General features: G+C 41.7%; 1 protein-coding gene across 4 annotated transcripts in view; it reads left to right on the top strand.

The window, feature by feature from the left end:
* LOC130182083 (seizure protein 6 homolog) overlaps window positions 1–18,462 on the top strand; it is an 83,865-nt gene that overhangs the window by 31,099 nt on the left and 34,304 nt on the right. For all 4 annotated transcript variants that reach the window (XR_008829670.1, XM_056396655.1, XM_056396654.1 and 1 more), the window contains exons 2-3: window positions 11,136–11,888; window positions 12,342–12,463. Coding sequence is in view for 3 of the 4 variants with exons in the window: in XM_056396655.1 (XP_056252630.1) it covers window positions 11,136–11,888; window positions 12,342–12,463 (875 nt within the window). In the remaining variant the exon portion in view is untranslated. The remainder of the gene's footprint in view (window positions 1–11,135; window positions 11,889–12,341; window positions 12,464–18,462) is intronic.

Below are 18,462 nucleotides of genomic sequence, written 5' to 3'. Positions count from 1 at the left end.
AAATGAATTCATCCTCAGGAAAAGGCACATTGGTAATGTTCACCTATTACTGACAGGAGTTTCACGATCACGTGCACATCTACAACACGGTGCTTCTGGGCTCTGAAGGGCTGTGTATCTATCAGACCTCTACAGGAAGCAGCATCATCCATCACTGTCAGTGTTAATAGTGTTTCCCCTCACTTCCCAATAGGCAGCTTGTGTTTTGGTTTACAGCATTTATGTTTTCAGACTCGTGTACTCACAGGCCCTCACCTGGCTTTGCTCTCTGGCATCCCCCTGCCAAAACGCATAAAACTAATTTCAACATTACATGCAGCCGGCATATTAAAATGCTGCTCGGAGACATCTCTCTCTCTCTCTCTCTCTCTCCCTCTCTCTCTCATCACTCCCTCCAGGATTTAGCTTATTATTGTTCGTTTTTTTATGTTCTGAATCTTGTTTCAAGATTGCTTTGAAAAATGTTCTCTCTAAATTGCTGAGATTTGATGCAGTTAGAGGATGACAAGAGTTGTACTGTAATCAATGACGATCAAACGCTTCAAACAGTTATTCATTGTTAAAAAAGGACTGATACGGGTAATACTGCAACAACTACTCTCACTACTGTCTGAATCTCTGAATCCAATACCCCACCACAGTGGTGGAAAACTTAAAGTATAAAGTAAAAAAATGTTTTCTACAGATATCCAACTGGCAATGACTGAAAAAATACTAACAAGGTGGTTGAACATGCTAAAATAGAAAGCTGTAGTGTAAGAAATCAAGCTGGAGTTCTGATCAAAGCCAAAACAACAGACTCAAGCATCTTTTCTATGTTTACGTGAATACCGTTTCTCCACTTAGATGCAATTTTGCAGAATGTGTCTGTCACGTTTCGAGGGAAGAAAATAACATCTCCTTCAAAGAATGATAACATAATTGTGGATCTTTTCTATCCGCGTGGCTGCCTTTCCTTAAAAGAGATTCAACCATCATGCATCAACAACATACAACAGTTTTAAACTCATTGTCTCTCTGATCTTTTTGACTTTTCTCTTCTTTTCCAGCCCCTTTGACCAATCATACTTTATTCTTGCTTACTTTAGTAGAGTGCAGAGAAAACACTTGTGCTGTTCACTTTGCCCAGATTCTGGCAGATGTTAGTGCCAAAAGAGAAGTGACTTTTATCTGAAAATCTGCACATTCGCCTCCTTCCAACCAGTCCGCAAGGTCAAAGTTCCCCACTGTTATTATGGAGGTTACTGATCATGTTTTTCAACATGAACGACCGAAGGAAAACACATTGGAAAAATATTATTTTGTAGAGGAAATTCACATCACCCTGCATATCACTCCTAACATACACCTGTGTCTGACAGGCTAGTAACCACACCAGAAATCACTGATGAAAATATAATATTCATGTCATGATTATCTTACACGTTGCTCATGGCAGCATGTGGAAATGTCCAGCTCTGGCCTGGAGCAACACTGGGACCACAAATTTAAAACATCACACCAGACGCTGTCATGACTGTTTTGAGCATGAGTAAAGAGACACAATTGAGTTTGTTGTCAAACCCGAGTGTGGCTGTGGGAACTACAGAGTTGCGATGAAACCGGGTTTAGAGTGTGTGTCTGTGTGAGTGCACCAGGCAGCACAGATCACAGGAGCGGTGCTGTATGTCAGAGTATAAAGGGTTAGACAAACGGAGCAGCTGGTCAGGAGAGAACTAAAGCACAAGGTAAACTGTACTGGGTCTTAAGTGTGGACTTAAACAGGGAAGAGACAGTGTGCGGTTTAGTGCGAATGCCAGGAGGCTTATTTCAAAGGAAGGTGACTCTGCAGGAGAAGATTCCCACATAGTGTAAGACTGAGGCAACAGATTTCTAGTTTGCATCAGTGTTTGTGTGAGTGAATCTGAACAATGTGGACAATTGTGAAGAGTGAAGCTGGCACAGCCAGAGTGAAGTCAGCTGCTCGATTTATCCTGTGCAAAAATGCACAGACATAGATATTTATGATAGAAGTTCTGTTTGTATTAAATCCAGTGAGCGTTTCTTCCTTCCTCTCTGCTGCAATAAAACAAACTAAAATAGCAGAGTCACCAAGCAGGCCACCTCACTGATTCTTAACCTCCTCTTCAAGGCGTCGCCGAAGACTGCTGTGCTTGCAGAACACTGACAACATGAACACAAGCCGACTGCATTTGTTACCTCCAGCTCTGCTGTTTGTCAGCAGGATTATACAAAAAGTACCAGACCAATCTGCACCGAACTTGGCGGAGGGATGGAGCCTGGGCCGGACAGGAACTCTTTAAATTCTGGGGCAGATCCAAATCATTTACTATTATTTTTCCTCTGTAGTCTGGTGTTTGGCCTTTGGCGGAGGTCTGCGCTCTCTGAGTGCTCTTCTAGTTTTCAAAAGCAATACATGGAAAACAACAAGGACAGATGTCCTCATTGTATTTAGTTGGCACTTTGTTCTTCCGAGTATCAAATGTCTCTGCTGTAAAGAAGACGGAGACGTTCTTGGCCTGTGACTGATTCAGTCGTATAACAAGAGCCTGTCTATGACAGTACGCAGTATTGATAAGTGTAATGGTGTTTATAGGCGTGTCGGCCTATGACAAGTACACAGATAAGGTTGAAAATCAGCCAGTGTTGTCCTTTAATAGTGTTTTCCTTGAGCTGATGGAATTGTTATGGAGGCATTTTGAGAAGGGACAGAGAGCGTGACATCATTCAAGAGGCTTATAAATTCACCACTAATGTGTAAGCTGTCAGGAGAGCAAGATGCACCCAGCACCTTTTAGAGTGAACAGTATACCAACTAGGGTTTGATAATGATTAGTAATACAGGACAGAGCTAAAGAGAGCGTTTGAGAGTGAGTATAATTGTTATAATTATTTAAAGTTTCTGTTGTTAATCCTTCTACTTCACAACTACTGAGAAAAAACACACGTAGCTAATTTCTCACAACATAGTAATCCACGACAGATTTCAAAGTTGTAGGTCTTATTTCATCCACAGCTCTTTAATTGACTCCAGCACGGAGTAAATGAGAAGAAAATGAAAAGATAAATTACTCTAATGGAAGGAAATGAAGTGTGAAAAGAGACATTCCTCCCAGTATTTTCGAGGATGCAGCACGTCGGTAAATTGAAATACAACAAGGATCCAGCTTCTATATAAAACAGATTTTGCCATGATTACAGAAATGATGTAATTTTAACACCAGACATTCGTACAAGAAGACATGTACTGTACTCATTCACACAACATAAAAGATGAAACACAAACAAATGTATTGAAGAAGAAAAAAACTGTGGCATGAATACAAATTGATTGAGCTAAAAGAATGATCAATAATAAAACAATTTATTGCTAATTTAACTTTCATCCCGTCAGAGTTCAGATTTGTTTCAGGTTGACCCATTTACCCTCTGACGCCTCAGTGCTTTACTGTAGATTTCATGCAAATAGTGGTGCTGGATAACTGTGTTTTCGTTATGCTCCCGCTTAAAGGTCAGGGCTTATGAGTTTCCCAGCACCATTAAGAGACAGTTTGTTTAGAGCCTGTCTGAAGGACAGTGCTCAATGAACCGGAACACAGACAGGCCGTAATAAATGAAAGGGAAAAGTTATGGTTCCGCTCAGTGAAGTCAAAGGGCAGGTGGAGGATAAGACTGTGTCTCATCTCAATAGCTGTGTTATCCCCATGACTCAAAAACCAGACAGGCAGTAAAAGGAAAATCTGATGCTTTGAAATTGGCATCTCTACACAGTCATGGAAGCACTATTCTGGTTTTAGAATATAAATCACGACACTGTGACCTATTGTTTGTTGTTTGTTTGTTTGTTTTTTTTGTTTTTTTGAAAGGCTGGTTCTTCCAGCTGCTGCTCACTTAATTTAATTTTCTTCATTTCCTTCCTGCTACTTTTTTTTTTTAAATTTATTTCCACTTTCAGAGACCTGTCACACCCACAAACCAAATTAAATTATCAATTCATTAAGTTGACTAATGGAATCATTTATCAGTTTCGCCCCATTATTTTCTAGCCTTTCCTCATTGCTTTATGCAAACAATTGTAGAATCTGCACGTACTGCAGGAATCGAAGCAAATGTCACTAACAGGATATTTTCACCTTAGGTGTTGAAATGAATTCATGAACGCAAACCTCCACCGAGGACCCCAGAAGGAGTCATGTAGAGTGATCTGAAAGCCTTGTATCTGAGCCCAGCGGAAGCTGCGTATTGATTTGCTTGTCTAGTGACTCTCAGTTATAATAAGGAAATAAAGCCCCTGGATATAAGGAGATTGATGTCAATCAGCCGCCTGCCTCAAGTGTGGCTTGTCCCATCTTATTAGTGCTCTATCCATGCACTGAGTGTTCACTGATGACTCCATTGATATGCAACTGAAGAGAGGAGGCTGTCTGTTGCCATCTTGAGGAGGATTCCCCTATGACTGCTCACTCTGCCATCTTAGTCAGTGTAGACTGAGAGATTGTCATGGATCCATGGAATATCAGAGTGAAGTATGAGCTTTTAACTCCACTCTCAATGTCACACATATCCGGACACCCTTTATTATAATCGGCTCTGTAGAGATGAGCTGTTGGACTGCAAACATGCTTTATAATTTTACTCGTGTGCAATCTATGGCTGTGTCTCAATTCAGGGGCCGCAGCGTTCGAACGACATGGTCTAGACGTGGCCATTGTGGAGCGTGAGGGCTGAACTGAAATCAGACACAGTCCACCATATTCTGTTTTCCAACTGATTCATCACCACATGCATAATGAATTTTGGGTAAGGTTGAATCACGGGTGGATCCTTCGTTGCCCAGGAAACAAAGGACGCATTTCTCTGCTGGATTTGAAGGAGCCTCGTCGCTCTGCTGTCCCTGTCCATTTTTAAAATGTGTTGATGTGGCAGGGTCTTATGTAGCCTACAACATTTAGAGGATAAGAATACACCTTACCCGCAGAAAACAGAAAGAAGGGTGTATTTATTTTCACCACGTCTCCATGTGCCTGACCTCAGGTCAGACACATCAGTTTCACTGACCAGTCTGATTTTTCTGCATCAATAACCAGACGATGGCTCCACATTTAGTTTTAAAACAGTGTTAAATATTTGCAACAGGAAAGCAATAGGTTCCTTTAGAACTACTGTACCGTGTCCTCTTAAGCCCCTTTGCTTCCTGTGAGAACCTTGTATGTCCTAAATGTTCTATTGAATGAGCTCACAGAAGAAACATTTCACTAACTACATTTCCCCAAAGACAATAAATGGCATTAAATTGTATTTGGGTTACTGCTCAGAGTAAGATCACAGTAATATCATTGTGTCATGTTAATTACCACCTTTAATTTATGAATTAACTCTAATTATCCAGCTCCAGTGTTGTGTAATGCAATGCAGTTAAACACATAACCTTGTGAATGTGCAGCATGGCATCTAACTCCAGCTGGAAATTAAAGTGAGAGTAAAAGCTACATTAGATTTCACATTAGCACCTATGTCTTCAGCACTTGCACTCAGCCTATAGCTCTACATTCGTGACCTCTAGTACAGTACAATACACAGCTCAAGTGTCACAGATGTTAACATCTGTAATCTCTGTGACTTTATCTATTGCCTGGGACTCAATGCGACTTGCTAGTGTGTGAAGGGTTAAATAGCATTGCACCTATTCTGTGAACCTGACAGAGCACATCAACATCACTTTGTTGTGGCAGCACACTGGTTATGCCAACACATTACAGTACAGCGATACCTGATTGGAGTCCTTCAAGCACAATAAATTTAAATTGGCTGTCAGGAGGGTGTGATTTTCTAACTATGGAAACAGGTGAGAACAGGTCCTGCTGTGTTGCTCTATAGGAAATCAGAGCCTGGGAACAGTCTGACATTAATTTAAGGTTGGATAACAAATCAAATCTGAACGGGTAGCAGAGGTTACACCTCCCTGACATATCGGTAGAATTTGTTTCAGTATTGCTAAAGTGCACAGAGCATTCTTACATACATGTTGTATTTGCATCATCCATCAATAAACAGACTGTTATTTTACATTGACATTGTCAGCTGCAGGTTACACATTCTCAGTACCTGAACAATGACAAGGAACAATGACAAGCTAATTGTCTGCCATGTTCAGAGGGGAGGCGGCAGGAGGTGGCCAATCAGATTCCACTGGGGGTTGTTACCACCCCCTGGTGCAGCCGCTGGCAAGGAACTGTTTTGTTTTGTTGTTTTTTTTTTACCAAAATTTGCTATTAGCCTTCAAATGCTGTGTAAATTTACATTTTGGAATCATCTTATTTGCTTGACATGCTCTGCAGTTCCAGTTTGTTTTAAGACTGCTATGCATCTCCCCAGCCCGCAGCATTTTCAAGACCTCATTGAGTTAGTGTTAGTAGGCTATAAATATGACATTTCACAACCCAATCCCAATTTCAGTTGTTTAGATTTTTGGCAGCAGAGACATAAACAATTCACATAATTTACAGAACAGATTAGTAATCAGTGACTGTCACATGAAGGATATTTTGTCATATTTGCAACCGATGGCTGCAACTTGATGAGACATTTAAAATTCAGTTTTTGGCTCCTCCTCTCTTCTCCCAGAAACTTCAACTGTAAACATTCAATTAAGGTTCAGACTTGAGAACAGTATGGTAGCAGTACATGCTCCTCTGTAATCACCACAGCGAGGTCTCCAACCTGTACACATTGATCCTGCATCGATCTGTGTATGAGAAGCTCCGGTTTAACCCAGTTCTCTATTCTCACTCTCCTCTTTCACTCGATATTCTGACTGAAGGGCAGCAGCTGGATGGTCGAAAGCTGACCACCACAGATAAAGACAAAGAGTGTGACGAGGTAGGAAGAGGCAGAGGTTTGTCACAGGCTGGACGCAGCAGTGGCAATAATCTTGGCAAAAGGATAATTCTCCATCTGTACCAGATAGTATGTTAATGTTTAAGATTCCTCTTTACTTTCCAGTTATGAAGGGGGGGGGCAGCCATATGCTTAAATCATTTATGAAGACCTCCGATTACACTCTTTATTCTCTCTGGTAGTGAGACACGTCAAATATGCTTAGCTTGCCTTGATAGCGCAGCTTTGGCTGCTCTTGTTTTGACAGAATAAGGCTACAAGGAAATATTTCTCCTCCATCTTAGAACATCAAAAAGGTCTTTGAATTGCTTCTGTCGCTAAGAAAGAAATGTGGTGTTGTCACGGCTGCTACTAAAATGTAAAACCATGTGTCAATTATGTCAGCCTGGGAGAGGCTTTGTAACAAAATTGTTTACTCTTCCTCTTGAATAGCCTGATCAAACTTTTATTAGCATGCTGGATGTTGTTAACACCACTCTGCATCAGCAAAACATTACAATGGTTTGTGATTGCTTTCAAAGTTTTATGAGCAAAGTGAAGCTTCTCCTGTGGCACAGTCAATTTTCACATATATTCAGACACTTTTCTCACTTAAAATCTAAATATCAGCTTCCTGCTGTACTTTTCCAATGTTTGAACATTTGCCCCCTGGCGAGCAGATTTAAGCATCTATTTCATATGCAAGAAAAGCAACTGCACTTGTAATCAATAGAGCCAAAATGAGCCAGTCAATTGTAGACTGTGCGAGCTTTATAATTCAGTGATGGGGATTAAACCGGAGTCGGCCATGAACCTCATCATGAACCGTCAAGCAGAGGATGTACGATACAATTCAGACACTGAGAATATTCTGGGATATGGAATTACAAGGTGCAGACATTTATTAGGAAATGTCAAACAATAAAAACAACAACAAGTTTTCCTTGAAAAGCAGCGATGAAATGTGTCAGCCGTGACATGCCACTGTATTTTCCTGACCTTTCACATGTACGCAAACATCATATCATCTACCTCTAAAGAGCTTATTAGATTCTGTTCCCACCTCCAGCTGAGGCTCCCTCTTCTTCTTGGAGCACTGCAGCTAATAGAAACACTCTCCATGATAATATCTCACTCATTTTATTACCTGTGTCAACAGCGTGCTTTCATCTAAAAGCATGAAAAGTGTGCTGGCAGCGTCTCTGCCTCATTAAGACAAACTGTCGCCCAGAATGCAAGTTAATTAAGGTGTCGCAGCACACGGCATTGTTTCATGTAGACATAAACCCATCAGCCACAACATTAAAACCACTGACAGGTGAAGTGAATAACATTGATTATCTTGTTACAATGGCACCTGTCAAGGGGTGGGATGTATTAGGCAGCGTGAGAACAATCACTTCTTCAAGTTGATGTGTTAGAAAAAGGAAGATTCTGAGCGACTTCGACTATAGGGTCAAATTGTGATGGCTGTGACTGGGTCAGAGCATGTCCCGGTCTGCAGTGGTCAGTAGTGGGCCAAGGAAGGATGGACCAGCAACAGGGTCCTGGGCAAACTGGGGTCACTGATTCATCATCATATCAAACCAGGACAGCCAGGTGTTTCCTTTTAACTGAGATGGCACCACCCACCTAAACACACCCACCTTCATGGCAACAGTATTCCCTGATCACAGTGGCCTCTTTTAACAGGATAATGCAACATGCCACACTCCAACAAAAGTTCAGGACTGGTTTTAGGGACATGACAAAGAGTTCAAGGTGCTGACTCCAGATCAGTCTGATCAAGCGTCTGTGGGATGTGCTGGAAAAATGAGTCTGATCCACAGAGGTCCCACTTCCACTTACAGGACATGAAGGATGCTAATGTCTTGGTGCCTGATACCACAGGACATCTTCGGACGTCTTGTTGGATTGATGTATGTACGGAGGCATAAGAATATCATGTGAAGTCCCTCAGTGTTTTCAATATTTCTTATTTATGCCACACTTCAAAACACAGTTATTTTATGTTAATATTTCCAGCTTTAAGCTGCAAATTAGCCATGCAGTATCCAGCTGCACTGGGCAGAGATGAACAGAGGGTGAAACAATTAAATACTGAAAATTAGATGCAAAAAGAGAGACATGGAGATTGGACTGATGCTGGCATGAAAGCAAGAATTCACAGTCAGCCGTTGTATTTTTAGTCAGCTCATCTCACCATCCTAAAATGATGGTGAGTGCCATAGATGTTTCATTATTTTGTCCAGCATTACCCAGAAAAATACACTGCATTTTCACCTCTATATTAACAACATAGAAATCCTGCTAACACACACACCCCCCCACACACACACACACCTTAAAACAGCAAGTCAGCACTAGAATTTCAAAAACCTCACAAAATCCCTTCACACATAAATAAATGAGGCAAAACTGCTTGTTGTGTGTGTGTGTGTGTGTGTGTGTGAGACGAGCAGCCAGCTGGGCAACATTTGATCATATCAGGATAACTGTCCCCTCAAAGCCACTAAGGACATGCAGGGAAGTTTATCTCCGCTGATGTTTACACTGTCTGGAGTATTTAAGGATTTTCAGTGGGTAAGAACCATCAATTCATCAGCTTTGCCCCAAACAACTGATGTGAGGGAAATGTAGCAGATAATGGGGTAAATATGCTCGTCTTGGACTCGCAGAGCAGTCGTTTGGCTACATAACACACTTGCTCTGCATGAAGTGATTGGCCTGACTGTCCTTCCTGAGCTGAAAAAGATGTGATGATTAAAATGACATAAAAGCGAGTTGAATTTTATATTGAGCTGTGCTGTGTATTTATATTTGGATAGTCACTTTCTATAGGTGAGGAAACCTCCATAGCCATTTTTTATTACTTGCCTGAAGCAAATATTCACTGCCTCATTGAAGGGGAAAAGGTGGAGGAGGAGGAAGAGGAGGAGGAGGAGGTTTTACTGCTGGATGTGACAAAGACAGGCGTCAATCCTGTAATAACAACCAGGTTTTTGTTGCTTATTTCACACCGGTGGTTTTACTTTATTATTTTTTGAAAGTTATGGTTTAAATCAAATATTAAATGTATGCATCTGCCTGAGGAGGCCGATGATTTCATTAATAAACTCTCACTGTGTTTATATGGCTGTTTCATTACAAGTGGAGCTCAGTCTGTCTTTTGAATGGATTAGCAGTGTCACTGTCAAGATGCCAAAGTCACAACAGAGAGCATCTGTTGTTTTGGCTATTACTGTCAAGTGTCATGTACAAGTTCCATGTGTCTCAAAGTGTCTTCAGTGACTTGCAATAATATATCACATTATAATATTCAGTAAGAGTGCAGACTTCCCTTTGCACTGCATCCACATATCTGGTCTATCCTTATAGGAAAACTATTTTTGTTTCCGTTGTTCATTTGTTTATGTGTCATTATACAAATGTACTTTCTAAATCTGGTTATGTGGGTTTTTTGCAGTTTCGATCCACAGGTTCATCCATTCATTTTGATTTTTTTTTGTGCTTTACTGAGTATTCACGGGTCGAGTGCTTTTCCTCTGGTGGAACTTTTAACAATGCCTGCCCTGCACTGTGTTTGAAAAGTGTGTGTCTTGGTGAGTTTGAAAAATAGAGGGAATGGGGATACTAGCCCATAGAATGAGGCCTTAGAAAAAAATGCTTTTAAACCTTTTTATTGCACAAGTAACTAGACTATTTCTCAGGGTTTCTGGGCTCTGAGATTTCACTGCCTGCAGGGGAGTGATTGTGGAATTCATCTGTGATAATAAAGCGGCTTTTTGCAAGCTGCTCCTCACCACTGTCAGTAGTAATCTGCAGGGCCCCTAAAATAATATCCTTCTTGGTAGTTCAGTGAAATGTACATGTCAAGTACTGAACGGAAAGATTCTGATTTTAACACTGAAGAGGCACTTTAAAATAAACTATATACATTGGACACTTCTATCATGTAATACCATGTATACTGTATGTTCTTTGTAGTGACCTTCATACTGTGCAGTCACCAGCTATAATTAAAGCTTCTATAATAGACGTATAAAGGATTATACTCTGCCACTGTCTGTAGCCCACACTGCACGTACATAACGAACCGATTAAAATAGCAACAAAACATGTGGAAGACTTATACAAGAGGACAGCTCATTAGGTATAATTTTAGTGGATTACAGGCTGGCAGAGTTGGTGTGTTGCCTTCACTGAACTTTAATCTTTTGCCTAACACAACTGTATTGTCTTCATTCCTCTTCTCCCAGGTCTGAAGCAAAGCAACAGCGTCAGTAAGAGAACGCTGGACTCAGAGAGGGACTTCTTCACACACTCACCAACGCAGGACACAGAGAGCGAAGTCCACTTGGTTACCACTGTCTCACCAATGAACATCCCCAACCACCGGCCTGTCCTCAAGGGCCTGCTGCTTCACGAGCACCTACTTACAAGGGACTTCCAGGGGGACCAGCACTTTTTTAGGAGGGATGGCTCTGTGGCTGCATTTCCCACCATGCCAGGCTCCGTGTCTGCCTCGGACGCAGGAGACCCTGCCACCCAGCTGGTGCCCCATGAGGATGCCCCAGCCTTTTCAGACATTGCCACTACTGCCACTCTGGCTGCCACCTCTCCACTGACCACATTTTCTCCCACAACACCAAGGCCATCCATGTCTCTCCCTCAAAAGAAGTCCTCTAAGGAGAAGACCGGGGGGGCAGACAAGGTAGAGCCGACAACAGACACCCTCACCACCCAAGTGACTCCAAATAATAGAGGTTTTGGAAGTGAAAACAACCCAGCGGCTTCCTCATCATCGCAGAGAAGTCACAGTCCTTTTCCCGTAGGCACCACCCTTGCACCCTCCTCAGTGAGGATGGAGAAAGGTGAAGCACCACTAAAATACAAAAGCAACCCTGATCAGGCACTCCCCACCCTGACTGAAGTGTCCCGGGCAGAGGGCGCCACCACAATGTCCACGACCGTCATCATGACTACCACCATCACCATCACACAAACATCAGGTAGGCGTGCTCATGTTCTCTGACTTTCAAAGACGCACAAGTTGGAAAGTGACTTTGACATAAAGAGCAGCAGCAATAGAATAACTCTGCCCCATTGTAAATTCAAAATGCAGAGTATCTTCCCCCTAAGATTTAACACATCCGTTACAGAGGACAAGACAATTAAGCATCGGGTCATCAGCATCACTGCTGTTCATTTCACATGCTGCACACAGCCAGTCATCTCTCCAGCAGGGATAACAGAGTCGCTCATGTGTCAAAAACAATCTGATTTTGCCCTGATGTGTCCTGCCCGTCCTTTCCACTGCCCACAGAGGGCTGAAGGCCCAGACGATCAGTGTCGGAGAGGGAATCTGCAAAGATAGTTAGGGGGTCAGAGGGCCACGGACACAGGTGCGCTGTGCGCTGATCTGGGAAAAAGGGAATCACTTGTCTTCTTACTGTCTCCCACAGAGTCATGCGGTCTGAATTTCACTGACCCCGAGGGTAACATCGAGATCCAGCAGCAACTTGACTCCGGAGTGGAGTGCAACTACTTGGTTACCGTCTACCTGGGATATGGCATCGAGGTTCAGGTCAGTGCTAAAGACTCACTATGATGTTGTCCCTTATTAGCAATAAACTAAACTATCATGTACAACTTTGTATAAAGCAGCAGACACAAGCTGGAAGTTGAACATTGACATTTTATCACTTTTTAAATTGTTGTGGCAAACAAACAGTCACCTATTCACAAATCCAGTAGATACACAGCAACGTTAACGTCCATGTGGAGCTGTGTTTCTGACGACCCGATGAATGTAAGTCCAATATTTAGTCTCCTTTCAGCTCATAATTTGGTGGGGACCAAAGACAAAGGATTAATCTGACTCTTCGGCTGCTCAACGCTCTGTTCACCAGCTGGGTTTCTAACATTGTCTGCTGTTTTAAAAAAAGCTCTAATATGCTACTGTCACCTGCCCATCACTGAAAACAGCTGCATCTGGAAACGACAGTAATGAAAGCTGTGAATGAAAAACAGTGACGTTCTGGGCCATAAACCAAAAACCGCATGTTAATCTATAAATGTTGATTGTAAGAGTTTTAATATGAGCTGTGCTGTCTGATTCTTTATAGAACATATAGTGAAATAATGCCACAAAAAATGGCTTCATTCAGGAGCGAGAGGAACATTATTACATATTCTGGATCAGTGTTTGCTGTTCGTGTGTGGGCTGATGGAGATAGACAGGCAGCACATTGCTGGATTGAGAGGGTGGTGGGGGCACTAGTGACAGGGTCTGTCTCAGGTTGAATGTTTGCTTGGTAAGTCTTTTCACAAAAGGTTATAAAAATTAACTTTCAGTGTGTGTGTGTGTGTGTGTGTGTGTGTGTGTGTGTTCTCTGGCATTTGCAATTCCTCAAACGCGTCATTTACCACTGGAGACTTTAAAATGTGTGAGCTTTGTCTTGCTGCCTCTGGAGGGCGAAGATAAGTCTTGACAGAGTACATGTTTGAGAGTGTGTTTTTCTCTGAAAGCTTCCTCTGTGTAACTTAAGTAAATCTTAAACCACTCATAAGCACAGGCACACACACACACACACACCTCACTACATTTGAGTGTCAGCTTTCAACTTCCACAGATTCTGCATATGGCAGAAAATGTCTTTGAGATGTTCTGAACTGTAAGGCTATAAAAGGAAAAGAATCTAGACATTTTCTCCTAACACATCCACCAGGCCTGATAAAGAAACAGGAGGAAGCCATGTGTTCAGCACCACCATGTGAACAGATGGGGCCACTGTCTCTCTCCCTCCTACTGCTAAACTGATAGTGATCTGATGGCACTATACAGACAACTGTTTGGCACAGCTGAAGGGAATGAGGAGCCACGGTCTCCGTTTCTGGCCAAGACGCGAACTGACTGAAGATAGAAAGATAAAATTGAAGTCAAGAATTTGTCATACCTTCTCATCAGCAGTGAGTGAAGCTCCTCTGCCTGGAGGCAATCCAGGTCTCAAGGTTTTAAAGGAATGAAGGAGATCACAAAGTAGACTTGTGGAGCAGCAGTGTGCACAGAAAGTCTTATGCAAGCAGCACAATTTTTACCTCCAATTTTGTTTTTATGCTCGGATGATAATTAGTACTCAACAATTTGTAATGTATAACCTCCTCACTCACCTGTGTTCAACCCCTGAATGAGATTTGCTTATTTGACTGGACATATCCGAGACATATAGGCGCACACACACACACACACACACACACACACACACACACACACACACACACACACACACGTGTACACAGAACAAACCTGGAATTCAAATCTGAGAGTTGCAGCGATGCGTCTATAAATTTAACACCTTTCTCAGATTCCCTTTGTAATCCCGTCTTTGGTATTTGTGAGTGAGTGGAAACACAAATAGAAGATAAAGGTGAAATGCAACAAGAGTCTCCAGCAGGATTTGAACCAGGGGCGTTATAGTTACAACCAGGTCATGTACCAGGAAGCTTCCACTCTTTATGAATACATTAGTTTTTGTTTGACAGGTAAACAGGTTAACACTATGATATTAACCAGCTTGCATCACTCTTGTGTATTTGAGATTAGGTAACAATGCAAATGTGCAAATGCCAATTTATAATTTTTCTGCACATGTGGTACATGTGTGCCCAGTACATGGACTTTGCATGTTTCATGGGGCAGCTAATTTTTTCTCCTGCAGGCATTTTATATTGTAAAGGTGATGTGATTATAATTCACACCATGATAACTGCACTTGTTAATGGGCTACATCAAGAAAACAGCACAAGTGGAATAATCATACATTTCACTGGGTTTCCAAACAAACATGCTGAATTGTACTATTCCACTAGTTCAATTAGACAGTTTAGATCAGTGCTCTGAGTCCTCCTCTTCATCAGGTTTTACATATCAAATTCTGGAGATACTAATCCTTTAAATCGTAGTATGCAATAAGAAAAGAGAGATGAAATGAAGTGTTCTAACTTCTAAATTGATTGCTTCCACGGTTCTGATGAGATTATTTGTCATCATCGCACAACAACCTCTGGAGGGCTCACAGACGACCCCCTGCTATTTGTCTGGTCAGATTACGACAGTTTGTTGATTTGTGGCCATAGATTTTTCTCTGTGGTGCTGCATCTGTTAGACACAGAAATATATGACTTTGTACTCATTTGGGTTTTGGTACCGTTTACTGTGCAGAACATCACCACGAGGAAAATGTTCCACTCTTTAGAGCCAGGGACATTATGGTTGAAGTCCATGTTCTTGTGTGCTGGCAGCCGGCCTCTGTTATGGAAGGGAGGCATCATCATGACAGACAGACCAGCGATGTGCAAGGGCAAAGGAGGGAAACTAGGTGGAAGGAAAACTAGAGGACAGATGCAGTGACTGCACGATAAATATTTATGTTGTTGTAGTGATTCAGTGAAAGAATTATAGGCAGACAGTGTCAGTCATTTACAGACCCTTCAGACTTTCACCCGCCTTCAAAAACAGCACAGACATCTGTGAGGAATATAAGCAAGATCAGACCCTTTCTCTCTTTAGTCAATACTCCTTTCTGCAGTCTGGCAGTTCGCAGGAGAGGCAGGATGAAAAATGTATCAGGAGAATTTACTGCCCTCAGCCTGACTGTTCAACCCCTCTGCCACCGCTAACAGCATATAATGCATTGCCCCATCTGGTGATTCTGGCGGCATTATGATTCATTTGCAGAATAATTGCACAAATATTAGGAGGCTGATGTAACACCAACTTTCAGCACAGATAAATAATAGTGTCATAAACACTTAAAGCATTTTTCTATAAAAAACTGTACTTCAGTGTGCACTACTCTTAACTAATTACTGGCTAAATGTGTGAAATATGTGCAGGACATTTGAACACGTAGGGTGCAAACTATTTGTTACGAGTTAAGATGTAGAAAATTGATTTTTTTGTCTGACACTCCCAGCTATTATATTAAGGTTAGCAGTGATGAATAGCTTTAAAGTCAGAGCAGGTTACTGTCGTAAAAAAGAGAAAGGCTTTTCGTTACACGGTTCAGTTCTCTCAGTTTTCATGTCCTTGAGATTGTATATAAATATAAAAGAACTAATCTCAGCATTCACTCAAATGGGTTTGGGTGTGATATATTTTTTGATTAATAAAGGGACATTTTGTTCATATCGGCCCCAATACAGAAATTCATATTGAATGACCATGTCAAAAAAAGATCAATTTTGGATTATCAATTACAACTGCAGAGATCTTCACCCATGAATTAGCCTTGATGGGATGTAAATCTTAGAAATTACATTTTTCACTAGGGAATTGTCAATATGTTATTTCTGTCCTCCACATCCTCCTCTTCCTCTTCTCAAAGTCACTTGTGCAGTAGGGTTTCAGTAGAGGACAGATGGTGGTTTTCCACAACTGGTCTGTGGCATAAAGTGCATAAAATCTATTTTGGAGCTTTTTTTTTATTTGATCAAATAAATCCGGTGGGTTAGCTATAGCTATCAGCTCTTTCCAGACCATCTGTCCCACTCTGATTCCTCCATCTCCTCTGCTCAATGATCTACCTGCCTGGGCCTCGAGGAGTTCCCGTTTGAGGCTCTGCACAGGTTGTCCCAGCTCCTTTTCACAGAAACTACAGCCTCCACTCCTGCTAAAGGAGAACGTTATTGTGCAGGGAGGACTGAGAGTGGTCGATATATTTCAGGGGTTAGGAGCCCAGATGTGGCCAATTTCTCCCTCTGCCACAAAGGCTGATTGGGAAAGTGTTTTGTATTTTCTGACAGGTTTATAGCAACATTATTCAAGAAGATGGTGGGGAAGGATTTGAGGTCAATACTGTATCTCTTTTCTTTTTCCTACGTCATCCCTCTTCCAGCTCTTTCACCCTCTCATTTTCTGAACTATTTTTTTCTTTTTTCATCCTGCTCTCATTTATCAGTTTTTCTATTTGTCTATCTCCTCTGCCCTGTCTCAGTCACTTCCAGTTTCTTGCAGTGAACCTGGAAATAAATGAGGAGGACACAGGAACAAATAAACATGACTATAGCTTCTCTTGCTATATGATAGCCTTTTCTAATTTGCACTTTTTATTTCATTCTCATGATTGTGTTGGTTGGTTAGAGCAACAAATTATTTAAATAAAATGCAAACATAAGATTGTAACAAAGATAGAACATTATAAAATGTGAAGTCGCCCTGTATAGTTAAAGAATTTTACAGTAAATGTAGAATTATGCATCAAGTGAAAGCAAACATAACTTTTGCTTCCTTAATTAAAGCTTATGAATAAATATCAAACAAAGGATTTGGGTCTCAGGGGCTCAAATTATAGCTTCCAAGTTTTTCATCCTCAAAATTAGTCAGTATGATTCCAAACGCACCAAAGTAAATCTAAACTGAAGCAACTAATGAGCTCAAGGCTGCATGTGCTAATGAGTTACACCTAGGTGAGGACAAAGCACAAACTGCTGAGGTGGATCGTCAGTGAAATGTCCCTTTATGGATTGAGACGTTACGGAGGATGCCGAGTGTTTAAAGCTAACCCCAAGTAGAGGGTTAACGATTGGTATTTGATGCCGCCTCTGCAACCATGCTCCTCTGACTCCAATCAATAGTCATGTTAATAAGCCGCACCAATACTTGACATGCAGCCTCCTCTCAGTGCTGCTTGAATTGCTGTATTGATCTTTGTACTCTCATTTTAATTTCAGTATTTCTTACAAAAGAAGCAAAATGCTGATGGCTTTGACCCCGACCAACTGCGGCTGATGAGAAAGGGAATTACATTTGTTGTGTTGGTGTTCAGTCACTCTGATCACCAAGAGCAAGTCTGGGGACTTTTGTCAGAAAACCAAGAGTTCCTCTTTAAAATGTAATTGTGCCCGTAATCCCCCCACCCCCCCTTCCTCACATCTGACATACTGGCATTTTGTAAAGGTGATGCACATGTTTTGGTCATTACGTGACTCGGGTCCCCAGCAGCACAAAAGACACAGCACGTAGCAGATATGTCGTAGAGAAACTGAGCCTGACTGAGTAATAGAGGCCAAGACAGGCTTGCTGCCTTTAATCAACTCGAGATGAGGCAGAAGGAAGCCGTCATCATGTTGTGCCTTAGGGGAGTAAGGCAGGACATAAAGAAGGCCAGTTTGATCTTGATGAGCTTTTTAGGGTGTCAGGGCTTAGCTGAGATGAGTTTTCATGGGGCCTAGCCATCCTGAGAGGAATGCTTTCAGGTGACACTAATTGCTCCTCCACCCAGCTAGCTGTCATAAAGGGAGGAGACTGTCTGGCAGAAGGCTATGTTCTCTCCAACTCTTTCAGTGTCACGATCAGGATGAGATGAGTAAAGATGCATGCGAGAAAACGTGAATGTGAGTAATCAGCAATGCATGAATTTAAAATCTATGCAAAAATGCACACTGCAGCAAATAAACTGAGATGTCAAAGCCCAGGATACGAGCTTGTTGGGTCTGAGCTCTACCTCATGAGCTGGAGACCAAATATGTTGGATTTCGGCTGTCTATAAATTAAGAAAAATATTAATATTAAAAATATTAATG

Source organism: Seriola aureovittata, chromosome 15, assembly GCF_021018895.1.
Source record: "Seriola aureovittata isolate HTS-2021-v1 ecotype China chromosome 15, ASM2101889v1, whole genome shotgun sequence".
In the NCBI taxonomy this organism is placed as follows: domain Eukaryota; kingdom Metazoa; phylum Chordata; class Actinopteri; order Carangiformes; family Carangidae; genus Seriola; species Seriola aureovittata.
The sequence above is the reverse complement of the archived record's forward strand: the minus strand, read 5'-3'. Positions and strand labels throughout refer to the sequence as shown.